At 38.8% G+C, this 24,209-nt stretch overlaps 1 protein-coding gene across 2 annotated transcripts in view; it reads left to right on the top strand.

The window, feature by feature from the left end:
- The first annotated feature begins 2,080 nt into the window (after positions 1-2,080).
- NLK (nemo like kinase) overlaps positions 2,081-24,209 on the top strand; it is a 135,011-nt gene continuing 112,882 nt past the window's right edge. For both annotated transcript variants that reach the window (XR_011468382.1, XM_070393701.1), the window contains exon 1: positions 2,081-3,707. Coding sequence is in view for 1 of the 2 variants with exons in the window: in XM_070393701.1 (XP_070249802.1) it covers positions 3,250-3,707 (458 nt within the window). In the remaining variant the exon portion in view is untranslated. The remainder of the gene's footprint in view (positions 3,708-24,209) is intronic.

Here is a 24,209-nt window from a genome sequence, read left to right as displayed (position 1 = left end):
ATGTGAGGATGGGGCTAGGGAAAGAGAATGAACATATATTAAACTTCCACTGTTTGCAAAGAACTTTCAAAATATATAACCTCATTTAACTCTCACCACAACTTGGTGAGGCATATATTATCTTCATGTTCAGTTGAGGCAACTGAGATGCAAGTTAGTTAAATTACCTAAGTCATAGAGCTAATAAACAGCAGAGCTTAGATTGGTACCTACTTCTCTTCACTGAAGAACTCATGCAAATATTTAGTGTGTCTTCATCTTTTAGACACTGCCCTGGGAACCTGAGTGGGACAGACAAGCTCTCTGTCTTGGTCAAACTCAGTGGGACAGACAAGCTCTCTGTCTTGCTCAAACTCAGTAAACAATTAAAATACAGAGTTTTCAGCGCTATGAGGGAGGCAGTGCAATGGAGCTTTATGACAGAGACACAACTCTGCAACAGGGTTGGGAAAGCTTTCCAGGAAAAAAAAAAAAAAGTAAAATTTACAGGAAGAATTGCATGATAAGTTAGAAAGTGGAGGGTGTGTGAGGAATGTTTTGAACTGAAGATATGCATGAAGGCTTGGAGAGACTGAAAGAAGTTTAGAATGTCTGAAGAGGGTGGATATGAGAGATAAGGCCCCGAGGAAGGCGGGAACCAGCTAGTGCTGGGTCATTTAGACTTCCTGATGTTAATCAAGGGTAGGAGCATGGTCAGACTTGAATTTTTAAAAGATTGCTATCCTCTCAGTGGAGGATGGATTAGAGAAGAGCTAGCTTGTAAGCAGGAAGATGCACTAAAGATGCCAGTAGTGAAAATTTTAGTAATACTGTGGCAACTGGGAATGGGAAGGAGGTTAGAAGTGTTCCAAAGTGTTGAAAACTTTATGCTTGATTGGAATGGAAGGAGTGGGTAGGCAAAAGAGAAATCAAAGATGATCTCCAGGGTTCTCAGTGCACATTTTTTGTAAAAGAAGGTTCTGTAAGCTTATTATTTCATTTTTTAAAAGTAATTCAGATAAGTGAAGTTATGTGAAAGTGAAAGAAAGATGATGCTTTAGTAAGATTTCAATGACTAGAATTTATTGGCTTAGAGAATATGGGAGAAAATTACGATCTTTATGGTTAACTTTATTATTTTATTGTTTTAATGTGCATTTGTATGATAGGCTTACTGTCCATTGAGAGTTGAGTTGTGAATGCTGGACGTAACGCCTCTTTTTGCCAAGATCAAGATTGGCCACGAAGGACCAGCCATAGATATGAACTGCCAGTATACTGAGTTTCTTCTGCGACAGTTTGTTGAGTAACCTTGAACCTTTAATTTCTGGAGCTCCACTTGCCTTTTTGCTCCCCCTAGCTTTTCACACCTTATGCCTTTAAAAGGGATAGTAGAGGGCTCCTATCAATGGACCAGGGAAGACTTGGACTCCGCCTTCTTCTTCTGGGCCCCGCCCCCTTTCCCTTAAACCACACCCCCTTCACTGATCCCGCCTCCTAAAAAAAAGTCGTCGCTGATATGACAGCGAATTCTCCACAATCCTGACCTATAGAAAATCTGAAAGGTGGGACCGAGATCAATCTTTTTGTCCATTTGTTAAACCAAGTGTCTATCTGGCACCAGTCCCAGCCCACTTCATCTTCAAACCAAGGATTGGTTGCTCTGTTCTTGGTCCCCGGCTCATGATTGGTTCTTTCATTCCACCCTCTCTTCCAGCTTTGCAGGCGGGATTAGCACGCAGCTTCCTGCTCCTGCCAAAAAAAATAAAAGAAGAAAAAGAAAAGAGGAGAGAGGCGAAAGAAAATGTCACAGAGATCTTTGGGTTTTAATTCGCTGCTAGCCTTGTCGGTCAGGCCAAACTCTGCCTTTTGATTGGTTTCTCTATCTGCCTATCTCAGATAGGGGCGGGATTTCCCCAGGAGACCCACATCTTGTTGCCACTGGCCGAACAGTGCGCCTGTCTGAAGCTCCGGTCCCAGGATTGGGAGCGGATGCGGACAGGTGGGCGTGGATTGGCTAGGGAAGCCGGTCAGTGTGAGACGGGGGCGGGGCCTCGGCGGCTGGTTGCGCGTGTCCGCCGCTGGCTCCGCTCTATCCGGCTTTGCTAGGGGAGGTGAGTCTGGCCGCGGCTGCACCGGCGGCTGAGGAGGCGGCGGCTGAGGAGAAGACGGCCGCAGCGACTGAGGAGGAGAAAGCGGCCGCGGGGACTGAAGCCGGGTGGGGGGGGAGGGGGGGAGACGGAGCAGCCTTGAGCCCTGCGGGGGCCGTCGTGCGGGGGGATCCACCCGCTCTCCCCCCCAACCCTCCTAGCAGCAGCAGCAGCCGGCGGCGGCGGGGGTAGGAATCTGCCCGCTTCCGACTGCACCCCGCCCGCCTCTCCCGGGGCTGCTATTCTTTGGCCCCGGGACCCTCACCTCCTCCCGGGGCGGTTCCCTCTGTCTGGGCGTCCGAGTGCTCCCCGCCTCTCTTTCATTCCTGCCCGCACCTCCTCGCCTTCACTTTGCCCTGCTCCTCTTTCTCCTCGCGGTCCTGCCCGTCGCCTCCTCGGCTCGCGCTCTCTCTCCTGCCTCCTTCCTGGCTCTTCTCTGTTCGGGAAAGTTTAGTACCACCCCCGCCCCCCGCAACCGGGTCAGCCTGCGGAAGAGTAGGGGGAGATGTAGGGAGGCCTGCGAGTGCGAGGGGGGGGAAGCCGGGCTCCCTGGAAATTGCCCCCCATCTTCTTCTTTCGGGGTGACTGGAACCTTTTTTAATCGTGTTTTCGAGGAGGCGGTAGGTGTTTAGAAAAGGATGTGGGGATGGAAGGGGTAGATGAGTCAACCCTCTTAGGAGATTCCCAGGGTGGTGCGCTGCCCGGTCCTTCTCGCGTGCGGAGTTCAGGGGGTCAGGAGGCTGGGCCTTTATTCCCACATTCGAAGTTGGAGCCTCCCCCGAAGTAAGGATGGCGTTTTAGTACCCACTTGTGGCAGGAAACCTGGGGGGCACGGGGGGGTTCCTTTTCCCTTTTTCTTTTCTTTTTCCTTTTTTATTTTTATTTTTGGCAATCCACACCCTTCCACACACACACACACACACACACCCCACAATCCAACACCAAGATCCTCCAACTCGTTCGGATTGACTGACGAAGACGGAAAGCCAGTTGCGCCCCATGGTTTTTGAGGTGGCGTGAGTGGTTTTTCTTCATTTTTTTTTTTTTTTAAATGGCCAAATGACAGCTTTGACCTAGTTTGCTTTCCAATCAGAGGGCATATTTTATTTTATTTTTTTGGATGTCTCTTTGTGGCGCGAGAGCCAACGCAAAAATGATGGCGGCTTACAATGGCGGTACATCTGCGGCAGCAGCAGGTCACCACCACCACCATCACCACCACCTCCCACACCTCCCTCCTCCTCACCTGCACCACCACCACCACCCTCAGCACCATCTCCACCCGGGGTCGGCGGCCGCCGTCCACCCCGTCCAGCAGCATACCTCTTCGGCCGCGGCCGCCGCCGCTGCAGCGGCTGCCGCTGCTGCCATGCTAAACCCCGGGCAACAGCAGCCATACTTCCCATCACCGGCCCCTGGCCAGGCCCCTGGACCAGCTGCAGCAGCCCCGGCTCAGGTACAGGCTGCCGCAGCTGCCACGGTGAAGGCGCACCATCATCAGCACTCGCATCACCCGCAACAGCAGCTGGACATTGAGCCGGATAGACCGATCGGATACGGAGCCTTCGGTGTTGTCTGGTGAGTGTCAAAGGGAAGACACAACTACTCAGGGTGTCTTCTTGTGATGGTGATGGGGCGAGTCACCGCCTACGGTGGTCTCCACGTGGACCACAGTGGAGCAGGACACACTCGCTGCACGTGGTAAAGAGGAAGACACCCTCTGTAGGAAGACACACCCTCACTTGCGTGGTCAAGAGGCCTAATGCATGGGCTGTCTAAGCTTATACCTTTTTTTTTTTTTAATTGTTAATCCCCACCTGAGGATATTTTCCAGTCGATCTTTTAGAGACAGTGGAAGAGAGAGGGAAAGACAGAAACATGGATGTGAGAGAAACACATCCATGGGTTGCCTCCTGCAAGCTCCCGACCAGGGCCTGGGCCGGGGAGGACCCTGCAGCCAAGGTACGTGCCCTTGACTGGAATCGAACCCGGGATCCTTTGGTCCACAGGCCAACGCTCTAGCCACTGAGCCACACCGGCTAGGGCTAAGCTTATGCTTTTGAGTCATGTCACATTTTCATGGAGAAACCTGTTTGCTGTCTTACCAAACTTTTTGTTTAGAACCTAACCAAGCCTGTAAGTGTGGGATCCATAGATGAATGTGTGAAACTGTTTTTCCTGCAAAAACCTTGGGCATCTCTCCTGTTTGATTTAGAGTGAACCAGTTGCCCGATTGCAGCAAATGTCACAACAGACCCAAACTTGATTCCTTTTCATCATTTTACCATTGGGATGTACCTTGCAAAACTACTTTGCTATCCCTCCCGTCTTTTCAGTCCTTAATTTGAGATCTTGATCCCCAGGAAGAAGATAGGGTTCATATTTGAACCAGTTAAGTCACTTCTTGCGTGGTTTATTTTAAACCGTAAGGCTACAGTTGGGAAGTATTTCACTTCAGCCTTTTGATAAGGATGCATTAAATATAGCATCACACATGAGTACCACAAATGAGGTCAGTAGATGGTAGCTATACAGTGGCCCACATTTGGTGTAATGTTTTAGTGTCATTTAGAGCCTCTTAATTTGCTCTTATCCCTTGGTTGGTTGCTGTAGTAGGAAGTATGCTTTTTAAACATACTTAAAACATACTTTAAAAGTATGCTCTACTTTTGCTGGTGCTAAGATATTTCTCAAAGTCCAAGGGTTTCTTAAACGCAACATTGTGTCTGTTCTTAGGAAGATTGGTAGTTTATAATAAAATGTACTTATCATTGTAGGGTTCTATTTGTGTCCAAACTAGAGTGAACCGAGTTTTTCCACCAAGGATTCAGTACGGTGGTGTGGATAGATGAATTGATGTCTTGAGTGCATTCAAAAATAGATTCTTGTTAATGTCTAGAAAAGCCCCCATCACCACAGGAAAATGAACAAACTCTTTGGAACTAGCCTCGTAAATGTCTCCTTTCGTCATTGTTTTTCAGGCTATACTTGATGAATATCATTTTTGCATTGTATCTGGCCATCTTTACATATATTTAAGATTTCATAATGTAGGCTACTAAGTGATGGGATCTGTTTGTGTGTTTTTTTGTTTGTTTGTTTTTGTTTTAAACTAGTAGTGTTTTCCCAGCTAAATCTCCCAGGAGATTGCTGCTGTAGTGCTCTCTTCTCTAAGGTGTGTGGGATTCCTGGTGGCAAAGAGTAATGGTGCCTCTTTGATCGTTCTGCTCAGGGACCTGCCTGTTCCTGCCTTCCTCTCTTCTCTTCCATATCCTATCCTCAGGGATTGCACTGTGAACTTCCTTCCATTTCTTGCCTGACCCTTGAGGATTTCAAAGCTTGATTGGGGGGGTGGGGGGGGCGGGCAGGAAAAAAGATGTTCCTTGCTTTAAATTTTGTCATTGATTTACTGAGAATTTATGTGGATTTTCTTAGCCATGGATACTCTTTCATTGTAGTGCTTTGCATACAGTGCTAAGAACTAGAGATACTGAAAGGGAAATGGGTTGTATTTCCTATACTATAAAGGTGTTACCTACATTTCTATCAAATGGTGATGTTACCTGTAGAAATTTTAACTTCAAATTGGTGCTAAGGGAAAAGTTTTTATTTTTAAAGGCGAGGGAGGTGAGGAATTGGGAGTGCTGAAACATCACCCACAGTGAACATTCTGATAATAGGTATTCTGAACTACTGATATATTAAAATCCCAATATGTTTGATTTGAATTCATTCTACATTCTTTCATTGATTGACTCCTTCTACCACTCTATGGAGTTTGTTCCATATACTTCAAGTGCCTCCTGTGTACCATCTTCTGTTGTAGTACATCGGTTGTTTTGTATTTGCCTGTCTCACTGACTACATTTGTAAGCCCCTTAGGGGTAAGGACTGTGGTCTACAAAAATACATTTTTTTGTCCTAGCCGGTTTGGCTCAGTGGTAAGAGCATAGGCCTGTGGACCGAAGGGTCACGGGTTCAATTCCAGGTCAAGGGCACGAACCTTGGCTGCAGGCTCAATGCCGAGGGCAGAGCATGTGTTGGAGGCAACCAGTAAATGTGTCTCTCTCATATCTATGTTCCTCTCTCCTCCCTCTCTCCCACTCTCTCTAAAATCAATAGAAAAATATCCTCTGGTGAGGATTTAAAAAAAAAAAAGATACACTTTTTCTCCCTAGCACTTAGCACAGTGCTGAGGCATCTTTGCTGCTTGGTTACTTGATCTGCTCAAGTCCCTTCTTTGTTCTTTAGCCAAGTTTTTCTAGTTATTGTATTGTATTGAGTGTTACAGGTGACATTTTTGGTATGAAAAAAAGAGTTCCAGGTGTGCGTTTTAGTATGCAAATAATTTTCTATTTTTATATTTCCATATTATTGACTTGCTGTCTGAATTGCTTATTATATTTGGAATTTAACTGCCATGTGACCTAAGATTGTTAAAACCAGAGATCTGAACACCAAACTAGAGTGAAGTGCACTCATATTTTGAAACCCAAGTTAAAGATATTGATAAGGTGTTATACTTTTCAACTAACTGAACCAGAATTTTTCTTTTTAATTTAGAAAGGACCCAATAGAAACAACTATTTTTTAGAAAGGACCCAATAGAAACAACTATTTTCTAAAATAATTGCAATGTAACATAAAAATATTCTCCTGCCCTAGCTGGTTTGGCTCAGTGGATAGAGCGTCAGCCTGCAGACTGAAGGGTCCCGGGTTCGATTCCAGTCAAGGACATGTACCTTGGTTGCGGGCACATCCCCAGTAGGGAGTGTGCAGGAGGCAGCTGATGGATGTTTCTCTCTCATCGATGTTTCTAACTCTCTATCCCTCTTCCTTCCTCTCTGTAAAAATCAATAAATATATTAAAAAAATATTCTCCCAATGATATGTCATTTGATTCAAAGCACCATATACCTACTTGGGTATTATAAGATTCATATATTTTAATGCATTTTTCAAGTATTTTTTTCTGGCATGGCGTAGGAAAGGAAACTATATCTGCTTTCATGTGTGTGTTTTTTCTGGACATGCACCCAGTGGTACTAACTGGTGGCTAAAAATGCTGCATGTAATTTTTTTTTCCAATTCTTAATCAAGGGCACATTCTTCATTGATTCTAGAGACAGAGAGGAAGGGGGAGAGAGGGGGAGAGAGAGAGAGAGAGAGAGAGAGAGAGAGATCAATGTGTGAGAGAGAAACATTGATCAGTTGCCTCCCGTATGTGCCCCAGCCAGGGGTTGAACTCCCAGCCTGGTTATGTGTCCTGACCAGTGATCGAACCTGTGACCCTTGGGTTCACGGGATGACGCTGAGCCACACCAGCCGGGGAAACTGCTGTATGTAATATTGAGGGATATTGTTGTTCCTCCATGTAGGCAAGGAGAGATTTTTACAGAAGTGATGTAGCATTTTACCATTCAGATTTATCACTGAACAGTTTAGTCTGCAGGCTTGATTTCTCTTTCTGCTGAATTTAACTAGTGGAATAACTTATCGGTATTGGACAGTTGTGTAAAGGTAGAGAATTACCTATTAGCTTGCTGGTTAAGATGGTGCTTTGACAGTTCAATTAAGGTTTCATTAACAACTGTCTGCTGTGTTTTATCTCTAAGTAGGGGTTCCAGTTTACCTGGCAATATGATCATGGGGTAGCATGAGGTACATTCATTGTCTATGATAGAATATTGCTCATGGGTCATCAAAGCATCATATATAATTTGACCTTTATCAGATGTCAAGGCTTCCATATATATGGTCATTTTCATAATGCAAAATCAAAACACAAAACAGTGCACAAAAAGAAACCTGAGCCATATGGTGAGGCTATCATAAATAGTTTTTTTGTCTGTAATTCATTGTTGCCAGGAGAAAGTATGTTGTGCTTAGAGATATGACAACTCTGGAACGAAGAGTATTGCATTATAGGTTTCAGGGTCTTAGGAGGTGTATACTTTTGACAGTTGGAGGAGGTTGACTACATGAGAGAGGTTTGAGGACTGCTAAACCCATGCAGTTTTGATCTTGGCCACCTGAACTATTACATTACAGATTGAACTTATGGCACAAATTGCCATTTTGATAAAAGTGAGTCTGGGAAAAGTTGTTGTTTTTGTTTGCTTGTTTTGTTTTTTTACTTATATGATTAATTGAAAGGTAAAGACCCTGGAATTTATTTGGTCTGGTGCCTTTGTATTCCAAGTAAAGTTGGAGAACTTTGAATTTTATTCTAATACCTTCTGCAGGTTACTATTATTTAAATCTTTCAAAACTTAAGCATCACTGTATTGATATTTAGTTATTAACTATGTGATATTGATAAATTATTTAACTTCTCTATGCCTCATCCACAGAGTGAGGGTAATAATTGCATCTATCTCATAGGATTGGTGTAAGGATTAAATGAAGTAATCCTTGTAAACCAATGAATACATTGTCTAGCATACAGTAAGCACTCAAAAAATATTAGCTTTTTAAAGTGATAGTTATTGTTGGTAGAAAAATCAAACTGTTATATTAATATGCATATAAGTGGTTTCATATATAGTCAGATTTACCAGGTGAAATCAACATGCAGGCTATTTTTGAAGGCATGACTTTAAATAACATAGAGTGTCCACTTAGTTGTGCTATATGCTAACAAACACATAAAAATGTACATACATGTTTGTATGGACTTGTTAGTGTTCTAGTCAGATTATCTCTACTGTTTTAGAAAGTATTATTGCTTACATCCTGGGAAGGAAATTAATTTTTCTTTTCAGAATGTAACATGAAGAACATTGTTATCGTCGTCAAAGTTCAGCTTTACTGGAAATTCATTTTACTTGTGTTTGGATGAAAAAGCGTGAATTGCTAAATAAAATCCCAGTGAGGTGGGGAAATATGTGTGATTTAATGAAAAATTATTCAGTGTAAATCCTTATGCAATGCAAAGATAGTCTAGCTTGCTCATCTTGTGAAAATTAGAGGCATCATTTTTTTTCTGATGTTTTCTCTGGTCCTCTTATTCCTCAAATAGCAAACTATAATTTGGAAAAATAGGAAATACTTTTGGGATATGTTTGAGGGAAAACCCTGGAGTTAGTTGCATCAGAAAGATGTATACTGAAGTATAGTAAAGTGTATTTTATTATTAACTGTGTTTTACAGGTTAAGAATCTGTAGTATTGAAGTTTCTCTATTAGCCAAGATTAACAGCCACAGCTGGATTCTTGGGGTGTGGGGACAGGGAAGGTCTGCTTTGTGAAAAGAGCTTTGAAGAAGCAGAGCTTGCACCATAAAAGGAAATGGTTGCTCTTCTAGACATAACAAAGCAGTTGTGTGAAACTAGAAATGTGGAAATCTATATTGTTAATTTTAACTACAAAGAATGTACTTTTAGAAATGCAGGTTCATGGTCATAAAGTAAAGAAAGCAAAGAGAGTGAGAGAATAAAAGTAACAAAATCTGATACTGAGTTGGTTTCTTGGTGATAGAAACTCCATAGCCTGTAACATTGGAAGTTGTTTTGTACTTAGGATGTACTTTTAGAAACTGTAGGTTCATGGCCATAAAGTAGAGAAAGCAGAGTTAGAGAATAAATAAAAGTAACACAATCTAATGATACTGAGCTGATTTCTTGGCGATGGAAACTCCATAGCCTGTAACATTGGAAGTCATTTTGTACTTAGGCTCTTGACAAGATTATCCAAATTATATTAGAAAAACAAAAGAAACTTGTTTTATTCTTGGGGAGAAATTTTATGTTATACTATTGAATATCATCTTAGGAGAAAAGAGATAAATATTTTTATTTTAAAAAGACATTTCAGAAAGAATTGCCTTTTCAGACAAGCTAAAGCAACAATAGCCCTCAATTACATGCAACTTTTTTTTTTAACATGCAACTCTTTAAGCCATCAATTAGTACCACTGGTGCATGTCCTGGGGGGGGGAGGGGGGAGGAATGAGGGCAGATAGAGTTCCCTTTCATATGCTATGCTAGAAGAAGAATATATGTAAAATGCATTAATATATGTTTAAATCTAAGTTTTGAGGTTTTATCCTGAAAATAGACAACTGTAGAAATGTTGTTCCTTGATATAAAAAGCCATTCTCTAATGGAGTACTGAAATATTTCATTATATTCATAATTTGAAGCATTATATTGTAGAATTGTGTGGCTATTCTTGGTTTTATTAGATTTGTTGATGTCCTAGCAGTTCAAGAATCTGCTGTTTATATACTGTATGTTTCCTTAATATGCTGATTTGACTTCTTTGATGGAAATTGCCAAGACCTAAGAAACCTTTCCATTTGTTATCCAACCAAACAGAAAGAAGCCATGGCGTAGAAGCTCTTTCATTTTAAGATTATATTTGAGTTTTACTTATAATTGCTTGTACATCCAGAGTACATCAGTGAATTATTTGTTGATTGGGTCTTCTCAGGTGGATCAACAATGATTTCCTAAATAATATAATATAGCTTGTCAGTTTGATACTGTTGTTGCTTGGGGGTAACACAGAGAATGCCTGAGGCAACAGTTGTAATACTGTCAATAAGCATGTGACAAGTCATCATAGACCTAGTCTGTGGTTCTAAGGTACCCTAGTCAAGAGACATTAGAAAAAATTCTGGCACTCTGGCATTATGAAAAGATGGCTTCTAAGGAAACTATATTGAGTTAAGCTTTAACAGTTCATTGTAATGGAGTGAGTAGAGGGATGTCTGCCATTGATCCTGATTGGTGCTCTTTACCTAAAGCCAGTTTCACATCTGGGCTCTGAATTAGTTTGGCTAATTGAATCGTATCTACTGTCAGACAAGGTCTGACATTGTTGGAACTCACTAATCAATGTATTTTTATTGTCAACCTGCTATGGGCCAGTACTATTGTAGGCACTAATGAGGATATTTAGTTCTGTAAAGAATTTTGCAAACCTCTAGCAAGCTTCTCTGTTGTCTGTGTTTTGGTACTGGGATATAGAGATGTTTAGGTCATGAAGTTGCCCTGAAGGAGCTAACAGTTAAGTAAACAGTATGAAAAATAATACATCCCTGCTTTCAGGGTGTCTTGGTGGAGAGTTGAAACTCAACTTGAAGCCATTAAATAAAAACTTAAAGATATATGTTATTTTCACTTGTTCTTACAATACTCATTTATTATGTGTTGACTTTCTCAGGCTGGATGATAGGGATTTAAAGGAGACTATACATTTGGGGAGAAAGATTTGTAAATGGAGAATTATATTTCATTGCCATTATTGCAGTAATAGATGGAGCTGAGGTGTGAGCCTTAGGGAATGTACTCAGTTGTAAATGGAAGAAATTATTGGAGGCAAAATTAAAGGACGGGCAGATAGGAAAATGTGTTCACGGTGATTGACAACATACGCTTGACAGAAGACAGTTATGAAGATGGGAGTGATCTTTGGTGCAAATAAGAAAGTCAGAAAATGAAGGTGGAGAAAAGGCCATTGAATTTAGCAAATGGATCATTGATGCCCAAATCCCAAGTTTTTTTTAAATATATTTTTATTGATTTCAGAGAGGGAGAGAGAGATAGAAACATCAATGTTGAGAGAGAATCATTGATTGGCTGCCTCCTGCATGCCCCACACTGGGGATCAAGTCTGCAACCCAGGCATGGAACTGTGACCTCCTGGTTCATAGGTGGATGCTCAACCACTGAGCCACGCCGGCCGGGCCAAATCCCAAGTTTTTATTTCTAGTTTAATAGACCAGAGAACTTGATGTTTATCATGTTCAAGTTGTCATTTCCTTGGAAATAATTATTTCTTTTTTAATGACAGGGCAATAAAGTACTAAACTAAACTTGTTAGGAGACATGGTTCTGGTCCCCACCTTGCTGCCAACAACCCCATGACCTTGATAAAGTTATTTAAATTTTCTGAGTCTTAGTTTCCTCATTTATAAAATCCTGTGTTTCCTAAGTTTCTATAATGAAAATGCATTAATATTTGTAAAGCATCGTGGCATTATTTGTGGGCAAATAGAGTCTGCTAGTGACCACAAGACAACTTCAAGACTACCGATGTTGAATACCTTCTGAAATTATTTAAAGGAACAAAGAGATAAATGTAACCATGTTCCCAGTGTGACCAGCACAGTTCTAGAGTCTCTTTGGCCTTTGTTGGGTTGTAGACTCATTTCTGAACCAGTTACTGTCACTGGAGATAAGATTACTTTTGGAGCAGTCAGGTTCACTCCTGGACCTGGAGATAGAGTACATTATAAGTGGGAGGGATGAAGTCCAGCAATGGATGTTGGGAAGACGGTCATTACTGACCAAGAACGCATTCATCTTCAGTGGTTCTCAACCTTCTGGCCCTTTAAATATAGCTCCTCATGTTGTGACCCAACCATAAAATTATTTTTGTTGCTACTTCATAACTGTAATGTTGCTACTGTTATGAATCGTAATGTAAATATTTGATATGCAGGATGGTCTTAGGTGACCCCTGTGAAAGGGTCGTTCCACCGCCAAAGGGGTGGCGAGCCACAGGTTGAGAACCGCTGATTCTAACTTATGTGAGACTTAGAAGAACCTGATCAGGTGCATTTACAAAGCAAAGTGTAAGGCATACAGTATTCTCCGTGGAGAATTTTGTCTTGTTTGTCCTGAATAATTTGGAGTATTTTCCTTTTCTAAAGACTCGTTTACCTAAAGTAATAGAGGGTAAAATTGGTACCTGATCCTTGCCATGTTTGCTTTCCTTCCCAGTTAGATCAGATATCCTCCATTGATTTATTTTCTTTCCTCTCTCAGTGTTGTGGTTTTGTTATCTAGATGAAGTTCTCAGTCTTGTTTTCAATTTAAGTAGTATAGAGCTCAGTAGTGTCAGACAGCAAACTCCTTACAGGAGAGTGGACAACACAGAAACTTTTTGTTTATCTGTTCCTTGACCTGAAATTCTTTCTCTGAGCCACAGAGAAAAGGTGAAGAGAGACATTTGAACAAAAAGATAAAATTAGTCATTTGACCCAGATTGCAGCTTTTTTCCTCCTGTCTGTTTGGATAAAAACCATCCTCAATTTACATAAGCAGGTGATTTTTCTTACATGCTAATTTTCTTAACGTACCATGGCAGAGAGCTGCAGATTTGCAAATTGTGTAAGTAAATTGAAATAAACCAGGTGACTTTATTTCACATTATTATCTTACCAGGACTGAAGTACCCAAAGGGTGCAATTATCGGGTGATCGTCTCATTGCACATTTAAGTTAACAGGCAGCCTAGTGCAAAGTTTTAACCCCCACCTTCTTCCTCACTTCCTTGTCTTTTAAATGTTTTAAAAAGGAAAATATTGATTTCTATATTTACTTCAATAGGCTAGAAATTTAGTAATGCAGATGTGGGGAAATTTGAGCTTTATTAAAAGTAATCCAGAAGCCATAAAAGTTGGCAAATAATGTGGGTACTGTGCAGAAAAAGGGAAATAATGCATACTTGGCTTGAGTTTGAATTGCCTAAGAATTCAGTGAGGACCTTCAGCTGTATTTAATTGGTTGGCGTCCTCTGCGTTCCTTTTCCCAGGTTCTGCATGTTATAGTAATTGGGGTATTATAAAGTTAACTGGTGTGTCCTAAAGCCAGTGTTCAAAATAAATATTGATGCATACTCTTTTAAATACCAAATGAGCCCAGCTGGTGTTGCTCAATGATTGAGCATTTACCTATGATCCTGGTCAGGGCACATGCCGGGGTGGGCTGGATCCCTGTGGTGGATGTGCAGGAGGCAGCCAATCAATGATTCTCTCTTATCATTGATGTTTTGATCTCTCCCTCGTTCTTCCTCTCTGAAATCAATAAAAATATATATTAAAAAAAGAAACTATCTTTTAAAATAAATAAATAAATAAATACCAAATAAATTAATTGCAACATAGCTTAAAATATCATTTCAATAAAATAGAAATTTTAGAAAGGTACAACAGTTGGTTTTTAGTGGCCTTTTCCCCAGATTCATGAATACAAATAATGTCAATCAGTAAAGTACGTCTTATTAAAACATTCCAATATTAAACAGTAATTAATGCTATTTAGTTTCTCATGTTATATTATTTACCTATTGGTATGTATGGAGATTAAATTATACCCCCTGTAGCTTTGAGGTAATGACTTAGAAATGAATCGTAAATTTTAAAGTTAAAAGTTTGGCCAGTCTTTTTATCCTAGTATTTATTTTTAGTTTCAAGAGAAGTAGTTTAGAAGATAGTTCAAAAATGACCCGAGGAAGATGATATTTTAAGTACAAAAGACAGTATGGTTTAGTAGATTAGAGCCTGTATTCTGATAACAGATTGCCTGGATTTAAATGTTGCCTCTGCCACTTATTAGCTATTGTAGGCTAATTATTTAATCTGTGTGTCTCATAGGGATAGTAACAGTGTATCTGTCTCCTAGGGTTGTTGTGAAGATTAAATGAATCAATACAGTCTATGTAAAGCCTTAGAACTATGTCTGGCACTATGTTAAAGTTAGCTTTCAAAATTATTATTACCAGTTTCAGTACAGGTAAAAAAAATATAGTGCCTCCTTAAAGCTTACTGATATAGGGCAAATAAACAACAGCTTTTGTATGACAGGTATCAGGTATGTGACTGTGTCCGAGCTTTTTTTTTTTTTTCGATTAACTCAACGTTTAAAAGTTCATTCAAATTCTAGAATGCTTTCCAAATGTAAAATTTCTTTTAGAACATCAAAGGAGATTTTTTTTCTTCTTTAACTCCCTCCTCCCATCTCATTATCAAACTAATAATATGTTTAGTGTAGGAAACTTGAAAAATACAGAAAAGCTGTTTGTTGTTTGTATCCTAAAACTCAGCCACTGGTAATATTTGCTTCCAGTATTTTCTTCCAATATTTTTTACCTGGAATCTGTGTGTTTATGTGTGTGTGTGTGTGTGTGTGTAATATTATTAGAGTTGTGATCATGATTACATTGTACATATACAGTTTAGTATCCTATGTGTTTCACTAAAATGACAAAGGTAGATTTTGGCCTCTCTTTTTTTTTTTTTTTTTTTTTTTTTTAGGGCTATTTTTTCATTTTCACAAGCCTAGATCTTTATCTGAAAGGAATTAGAGAGTTGGAAGATACTTTAGAATGCATCTAGTATAACTGCCTCTTTTTATAAATGGGAAAATTGAGACCCAGAGGAGCTAAGAGATTTGTTCAAGGTCACACAGCTGGTTAGAAGCTGAGCCAGAACCTTTGCTTGTTATGCTGCTTTACCAGTATTACCTGTCCAACTAATACCGTTGAAAATGCAGGAAGTATTTTTATAAAAGCAAAACAAAACAAAAACTCTATAAATGAAACCAGGAACAGTGCTAGAATATTTAAATAGAATATTTAAAATACTCTGTTGTTTGCTTTTTGTGTGACAGTGACTAAGGTTTCTGAGAAAAGTTTCATGTCATGAGTTACAAGGCTTTTGGTGGAAAACAACTCAAACTTGAACAACAAATACACACCTATCATCAGCAAGTGAATCTAAAAATCAAGTGAATAAAAAATCTGATGAACAGAATAAACTGGTGAATATAATAGAATCGGGCATAGAAAGGGAGTGGACTGACAATTCTCAGGTGGAAAGGGGTGTGGGGGGTGCGGGAAGAGACTGGACAAAAATCGTACACCTATGGATGAGGACAGTGGGAGGGGGGCGGGTAAGGGCAGAGGGTGGGGTGGGAACCGGGTGGAGCGGAGCTATGGGGGGGGGGGGGGGGGGAGAGGAACAACTGTAATAATCTGAACAATAAAGATTTTAAAAAACTAAAAAAAAAAAAAAAACACAACTCAATCTTTTAACATTACAAATAATTGTGCATCTGCTTTGAGGATGTTGTACCCTTTCCCCTTTTATTGTTTGAAAATTTTTAAAACCTCAGAAAATTTGAAAGGTACATGATATATGCATAAACCATTCTTTTAGATTAATAGTTTGTGACTTTTGCTTTATCTACTTTGAGGCTATTTCTACAGAACTTGCTGAAGTTACTTTCGATTAAATTTAGATTTACAGTGTTAAGAAATTATGGTCACTGCATCAACTCAGTGTTCCATGTAATAAGTTTTGTAAGCTCTCCAACTAGAGAAGGAACTGGAAGTTTTCAAGCTTGTGACTTTTGGAATGCTATTTATTCTCTTAATACTTAAAATAAAATTCAGTGTGAATCATGAGTGTAACTGAAACATATACGAGTCAAAACTAGGCTTTAAGCGTAACTGAAATATTTCATTCTGCAAATTTTTTTTTCTTGTATTTATTTTAGGTTGGGAGTTAAAGGGTCATTTTCAAAATAAGAACCTAAGATCTGTTTTCATAATTTTGTGATATTCATTGTTGAGGCTAAATTTTAAGTTACTTAGTGTGTTGTTGTTGTTTTAAATAAATTACCCTAATACAGCCACATGAGCTGATGATGCTGTATTTGTGTCACCCAATTCACTGCTCTGTATTTTTCAGTACCAAATAATTCCTTTGTTAAGCTCATTTTTAGTCAATGAACCATTGTTTCCCAAAGAGTAATGATTATTTCTATACATAGCACAAATCCCTAAGAAATAGATTTTAAAGTCTAAAATATCAGTGTTTGGAAGTGATTGAAATTGTCACTCTGTATATCAAGCCACAACTGTATGTGTGAAAAGGGCAGCTGCTGTATTTGCTCCCTAGTCTACAATATGAGATATTATGCTTATTACATACCAACCGACAGCAGGTCTTTAAATGTGAAGTCTTTTGGTTTACTTGAAAAAACTGATTGTTTTATTGAGTCCACTCAGCGATTACATTACATAGTTTCATAACCAAAACCTAGAATGGGTAACTGGAGTTCAAATTTCAATGGCTTGTGACAAGTAAGGAAATATTTAGGCAGCAGATATTGTTTACTTCATTCAGTTGGTAATAAGTATCTGCAAATAAATCACTGACTTCATAAAGTACCTCAGCAGGAAAGACATTAATATAGGGACACTGATATTTAACTGGTGTAGATGCTGGAAATCTAGTGACTAACACATAGCAGCTTATCTCTGTAGGTAGGCAAACTTTGAATAAAATTCTTTTATTCAATATATTTTTATTGATTTCAGAGAGGAAGGGGGAGAGAGAGAAATATCAATGAAAAGAGATTCATTGATCAGCTGCCTCCTGCACGCCCACAACCTGGGCATGTGCCCTTGACCAGAATTGAACCTGGGACCCTTCAGTCCCCAGGCCGATGCTCTATCCAATGAGCCAAACCAGCTAGAGCTAAATAACTAATTTTTATACTTTGATTTTTTTCCCTCTTAAAGTAGATCTGTTTTCCTCTCAATGCTAATAAAAGCAAATGCTTATAACCACTTATGACACATTCTCTACCCACTGAACCACTAAAAATGATGAGAGCTTTAAAGGTTGGGGTCATGTCTCATTTGTGTCTCCAGAGCCTAATATGGTCCTGGATAAGTAATTACTAAGTGTTTGTTGTTGAATTGAAAGTTGCTAATGCTAAGTTTGTACGTAATAGTGACACTGTCAAAGGAGAGTACTATCACTGGGTCTTGCCTTTATGTAGATCCCTATTTCTTCATGCAATGGAGTGATTTTTATGAGGGAACATTTAGAGTGATATTTAGGTAACTCCATGGTAGTGTTTTGTTTTCTTGTGTTTGGATTTTTTTTTTAAAGTAAAGAGCCCTAATCTAAATATAGTCTACAGTAACCAACTGTTCCCAAAAATAGTCTTTTATTTTGCTATTGCTTTCTATACTATACATTAAGTTAAGAATGCTATCAAACTGTTTAGGAAATAATATATTCTTGATTCAGTCAGTACTGTGATCTCATGTTAGAAAAATAGAAACTATGTCTAAAGTCTCATCAATACATCAAAACATACTAAAGCAGTCAGTGAGTCTGGCACAGAAAACAATTACATTGAATTCTAAGCTTATTCTGTTCTATAAACGTAATGAATAAATGCAGACTAATATGTGCTGGAGATCCTTTTTAAAATTAATGAGGAAAGAATGGTTTACTTCAGTGGTTTGCTGATATATGATTAACAGTAGCATCTCTGAAAAAGGCCAGTTTGTAGGGCTTGCCAATTTATGTGGTGTATATACTCTTGTAATGGCCAATTTCATGCTGCCAACATCAAGTCACTAAATTCTGAATTGGAAAAAGAAACACAGTTGCACACCTTTATAAAGTATTTTCACCATACAGGTAAAGTAGACATGAAATAACCCTGAGGGCATAAATCATAATAAAATAGTTAGGAAGTGGACAATTTTTAAAAATGTATCTTTATTATTGAAAGTACTAGAGGCCCAGTGCATGACATTTGTGCGGGGGGGGGCGAGCAGGGAGCTCCCTCAGCCCGGCCTGTGCCCTTGCCAGCCGTGAGCCCAGCTTCTGGCTGAGCGATGCTCCCCTTGTGGGAGCGCACTGACCACCAGGGGGCAGCTCCTGCATTGAGCGTCTGCCCCCTGGTGGTCAGTGTGCATCATAGCAACCAGCCATTCCGCCGTTTGGTCGATTTGCATATTAGCCTTTTATTATATAGGATTATAGATGTCCTTCCTTTTTTCCCCCCAGGGAAGTACTAATTTTTGAGTATTTATTATCTTTGTTTTAAATATTATTTATTTTATTGTAATATATAATTTAATTTTAAATAATGGCTGTATTTCACAGTCAGCTTGCAAAATTCCATAAAATGGAATAGTCTTGCCCAGCTGGTGTGGCTCAGTGGGTGATCATCGACGCATGCACCAAGAGGTCACCAGTTTAATTCCCAGTCAGGGCACATGCCTGGGTTCCCAGCTTGATCCCCAGTAGGAGGTGTGCAGGAGGCAGCTGATCGATGTTTCTCTCTCATCAATGTTTCTATCTATCCCTCTCCTTTTCTCTCCCTCTAAAAATAAATAAAAACATTTTTTTTTTTCAAAAGAAAAGAAAAAAATGTAACAGTCTCTCTGGAGCCAGTATGAACCAACTCCAGCAAACACACCAATGGGATATTTAGCTAATGGTAGGGAGAGATGAAGTTAGATCATGTTCATCATGTACAGAAATGAAGTCTAAAAGAAAATACAAAAAACTGGGGGGAAATATTGGCAATGTATATGAAAGACGTTTAAATGTGTATTTTCTACCAAACACACATCTTAAATTTCTATACAGACAAACCTGATGTTCTTATTTGAAGTCAGGACAATAAGCTTTCCCCCCAAGATGATAACAAATAGTTATCTATATGTTCTTCTTACTCTCTGGTTTTGTTTTTTACATTTAAATCTTTAAAACACTTGGACTTCATTTCTGTATGGTACATGTTGAATATGATCTAACTTTGTCTCTCCCCACCACTAGCTAAATATCCCAACAAAGATACAAAATAAACCAATAGTGTGTTTGCTGGAGTTGCCCATCTAAAAAAAAAATTATTGATGAGAGAGAGACACATTGATTTGTTGTTCCACTTATTGATGCATTCATTCTTTGATTCCTGTATGTGTCCTGACTGGCGATTGAACCCGCAGCCTGACAACCTTCACATGTCAGGATAGCACTCTAACCAACTTAGATACCTGACCAGGGCTTTTGCCCATTTTTAAATTGGGTTGTCCTTGTTGTTGGGTTGTTAAGTCTTTTATGTATTCTATATACCAGTCTCTTATCAGGTATATGATTTGCAAATATATTTTCCCATTCTCTGACTTGTTGTTTTTTTCACTTTCTTGTGGTGTCCTTTGAAGCATAAAAGATTTTTATTTTGATAAAGTTCAATTTATTTATTTGTTTTTCTGTTGCTTGTGCTTTCAGTATCATATCTGAAAAGGTTTTGCCTAATCCAGGATCATGAAGGTTAATATCAATATTTTATTCTAAGAGTTTTATCATTTTAGCTCCTACATTTAGGTCTATGATCCATTTTGAATTAATTTTTGTATGGTGTGAGTAGGAGTTCAACTTCATTTCTTTGCATGTGGATATTCAGTTGTCCCATCACAATTTGTTGAAAAAAACTATTATCATCTTCCACTTGAATGGCCTTGGCACTTGTTGAAAATCAATTGATTGTAAATGTAAAAGTTTATTTCTGGATTCTCAATTCTATTCCATTGATTTACATATCTCTCCTTATGTTCATACCACACTGTTGATTATCATAACTTTGTAGAAAGCTGTCAAACAGGAAAATGTGAGTCTTCTTTTTATTTATATATTTATTTTTAAATATATTTTTGTTGATTTCAGAGTGGAAGGGAGAGGGAGAGAGAGATAGAAATATCAGTGATGAGAAAGAATCATTGATTGGCTGCTCCTGCATCCCTCTACTGGGGATCGAGCCTGCAACCCAAGCATGTGCCCTGACCAGGAATCAAACCTCCTGGTTCATAGGTCCACGCTCAACCACTGAGCCACGCTGGTCAGGCCAAGGCATTCCCTTTAAATTTCTCTCTAGCTAACTTTTTATGGTGTTTATGATAGTTTCAAAGATATTTGTATAAGTTTCACCACTTTGTTTACCTTACCAAATAAAAGTAATTCTTTTCTATTAAAATACTAATTTTCTCTTACTTAAACTGTAATAAGTCTGTGGGATTTTTGTGGGGTTTTTTTAATCTAAGTTTTGGGGGATTTTGTTATAAGGAATACTCAATTTCAATACTTCACACCTCGTATCATTTAAAAGCTGCATCCTCACATAACTAAGTCTTAGCAAAATGCTATGGGACCATGGTCTATAAGAGATGGTGGTAGGAACAGTTAGTTTTACAGAGACTTCCCCAGTGATTCAAGTTGAGAGTTGAAGTTTAAAGTACTAGGTTTTCCAGGTGCAGTGTTTTACCATTCTGTGATTCTATGAAGTGTTTTTAAAAAGAGAACATAATGTTATAATTAGAAGAAAATTGAAAAAAGACATTTGTAAAAAATGATTTTGAATGATCCCAGAGATGATTTTTCTGTCGCCTGGGTTATGTTTCAACAGTGCTAGTGACGAAAGTAGCACCAGCTAATTTGTGTGATATTTCAGTATCACTGAGTTCCTAACTTGTATTTGAGAGTTATATAAGTTATCACATGGTCGGGGGAGGGGAAAACAGGACAGTGTCTCTGTACTTAATGGAAATGTCAAATAGGTTCATTCTTCCTCAAAACTAGAAATGAAGCTTATTTTCTTAGAAGCTTTAATTTGTGGTTGTAGAGGTAGAAGAGATGCAAAGATCATTTTATCCAGTACGTTGAGTTAGTGGTCTAATAATTAATGTTCTTTCAGTATTGTTATACAAGGAATATATTGTATTTCTCAAATTATTATAAAATGAATTTTGTAGAAAAATAATGCCTTATAATTTAGTGGGGAAGATTTGAGAAGTGATGCCTGTTGAAATTCATAAATAAGAATAGGTTATGAAGCATGTGCATAAAAGAGAGAAAGAGGAAGATATATTACAGATGGGGCAGGCTTTTGGCATTTTTTCTTACGATCCTGGAGTGCTGGCTCCATAGTCTTCATTTAGTGGCTTGCCCTTCAGGTCAAAAGAGTTCTGTATCTAATACTAACTTTTTGCCCATTTCATTACACTTAGTTATCTTTCACTGCATGTTAATACCATTATTAATCTTTCTATAACGTTTACAAAATCTCTGAGGATGACTGGGGATTCTAAAAGTGTATTGATAAATTTTTTTTTAAACTCCTGACTTATGCCGAGACCGGTTTGGCTCAGTGGATAGAGCGTCGGCCTGCGGACTGAAAGGTCCCGGGTTCGATTCCGGTCAAGGGCATGTACCTGGGTTGCGGGCACATCCCCAGTAGGAGATGTGCAGGAGGCAGCTGATCGATGTTTCTCTCTCATCGATGTTTCTGGCTCTCTGTCTCTCTCCCTTCCTCTCTGTAAAAAATCAATAAAATATATTTTAAAAAAAAAAAAAAAAAAAGAGGCATGTGATTAAAAAAAAAAAAAAAAAAAAAACTCCTGACTTATTAAAATCAAAACTTGGCACTTGACCGGTATGGCTCAGTGGTTGAATGTCGACTCAGGAACCTGGAGATTGAGGTTTGTTTCCCAGTCAGGGCACATGCCCCAGTTGCGGGCTTGATCCCCAGTAGGGGGCATGCAGGAGGCAGCTGATTAATGATGTTTCTCATCGATGTTTCTATCTCTCTAGCCCTCTCCCTTCCTCTCTCTCTAAAAATCAGTAAAAACATATTTTTAAAAATTATTGAATATTTTCTAAAAATCAAAACTTGGAATTGTACAATGTTTTAGGTAAGCATTTTAAAATTTACTAAAATTTTAGTAAAAGACACTGTAGTGTCTGGATAATGATGAGAAGTTTAATATTAAAGCCCATGTGTGTTGTATAATTAACACAATTAACTATGAGCTTGGTACTTTTCATAAAGATTATTAATTTATGACAGACTGACAACTGTTTTATCTTTAAGACAATAATCAAGTCACTCCTTATCTTTTTTTTTTCCTGTTTGTTGCATTTTCAGTTTGGTAACATAACTGAAACAATTTATTTCCAAATAAATATCATGTTGAGGAATAGTAATGTCTGATGATAGCATATTTCAATTATGAAACCTCCAAGAAGAAAAATAATTTAAATTGAAAATCATTTATATATCTGTACCATTCCCCCCCCTTCCCGCACCCCCGTCTATTCATTTTCTTATTTTATTTCTCAGGGTTTTGGTTTTAAAAACAAATCATTTTATTGTATCTTTCTCATTGAACTTTGTTCTTTAAAAAGTATTTGTTAAAATACTCTCCTGAAAGGAGAGATAATTTTATGGTTTGAAAGTCATTTTATGTTTTGTCTGTATTTGTCTATATAAAAAAAAAAGTTCTTATTTTCTCCAAAGATGTTGTTTGTAGAGTCAAATTTATGGAAGATTTATCCCCTCACTCTTATAAAAGTTCAATTAGAAATATGGAACAACTTATTCCCCTCTCTTCTGGAGCTTTAATAACAAATAGGGGATTCGCAGAAAGGAATCCTAACAAAATGAGAAACCCTGAGAAGTGCATTTAGATGCTAATACATAATTAAATTGGATGGAATGAGAAGAGAGTGTTTGTTTACCTGTTGAAAAACTGCAGGCCTTGAGAAAAGTTAAGGCCACTCCCACCCCTCAGCACATGCCGCACTCCCCTACTGTCTGTGTCCATTGGTTATGTTATATGCATGCATACAAGTCCTTTGGTTGACCTCTTACCTCCCACCCTCCCCTGCCTTTCCTCTTTGAGGGTTTGAGGGTTTTTGATGCTTCTGTGTCTCTGGATCTATTTTTGTTTTGTTTTATTTTAATCCTCACCCGAGGATATTTTTTCCATTGATTTTTAGAGAGAGTGGAAGAGAGAGGGAGAGATAGAGAGAAACACCAATGTGAGAGAGACACATCAGTTGGTTGCCTCCCACGTGCCCCCAACCAGGGCCAGGAGCCTGCAACCGAGGTACGTGCCCTTGACTGGAATCGAACCTGGGACCCTTCAGTCCGCAGGCGGACTCTATCCACTGAGCCAAACTGGCTAGGGCTCTGGATCTATTTTTGTTCGTCAGCTTATGTTGTTCATTATATTCCACAAATGAGTGAGATCATGCTGTAAAAAAATCAAGGGAACACTTTTTAACAGCATTACTGGTATATTGTGAAAGATAGCCCCTATAGTTATACAGTGTGTTTGTTTTAGTAAGTCAAATTAGGAGAGTGACATCTGAGTTAAATTTTTGTTGTGAAACGTCAAAGGATATGGGGGGAAGACAGCTGAGACAGAGGAAAGTTCATGTGTAAAGTCATGGGGACATGAAAGACCATGGTATGATTTAGAACTTAGAATTAGTTCATTATGACTAGAGCGAAAGATAAGATGAATGAGAGTGTGATTGCTGAGAGATGAGAATAAGAGGACCTTGTTTGCTATTTTAATTCCTTCAGATTTTATCTGAATCTAGGAAGCTATTGAATAAGTTAAACAGATGATTAAAATGATCAGGTTTATTTTTGTAAGATGCTCAGGCAGTGCTGAAGAGAATGGTTTGCAGGAAG

This window comes from Myotis yumanensis, unplaced genomic scaffold (assembly GCF_028538775.1).
Source record: "Myotis yumanensis isolate MYYU_CA2020_CCGP unplaced genomic scaffold, mMyoYum1.0.hap1 SCAF_16, whole genome shotgun sequence".
NCBI lineage: Eukaryota > Metazoa > Chordata > Mammalia > Chiroptera > Vespertilionidae > Myotis > Myotis yumanensis.
The sequence above is the reverse complement of the archived record's forward strand: the minus strand, read 5'-3'. Positions and strand labels throughout refer to the sequence as shown.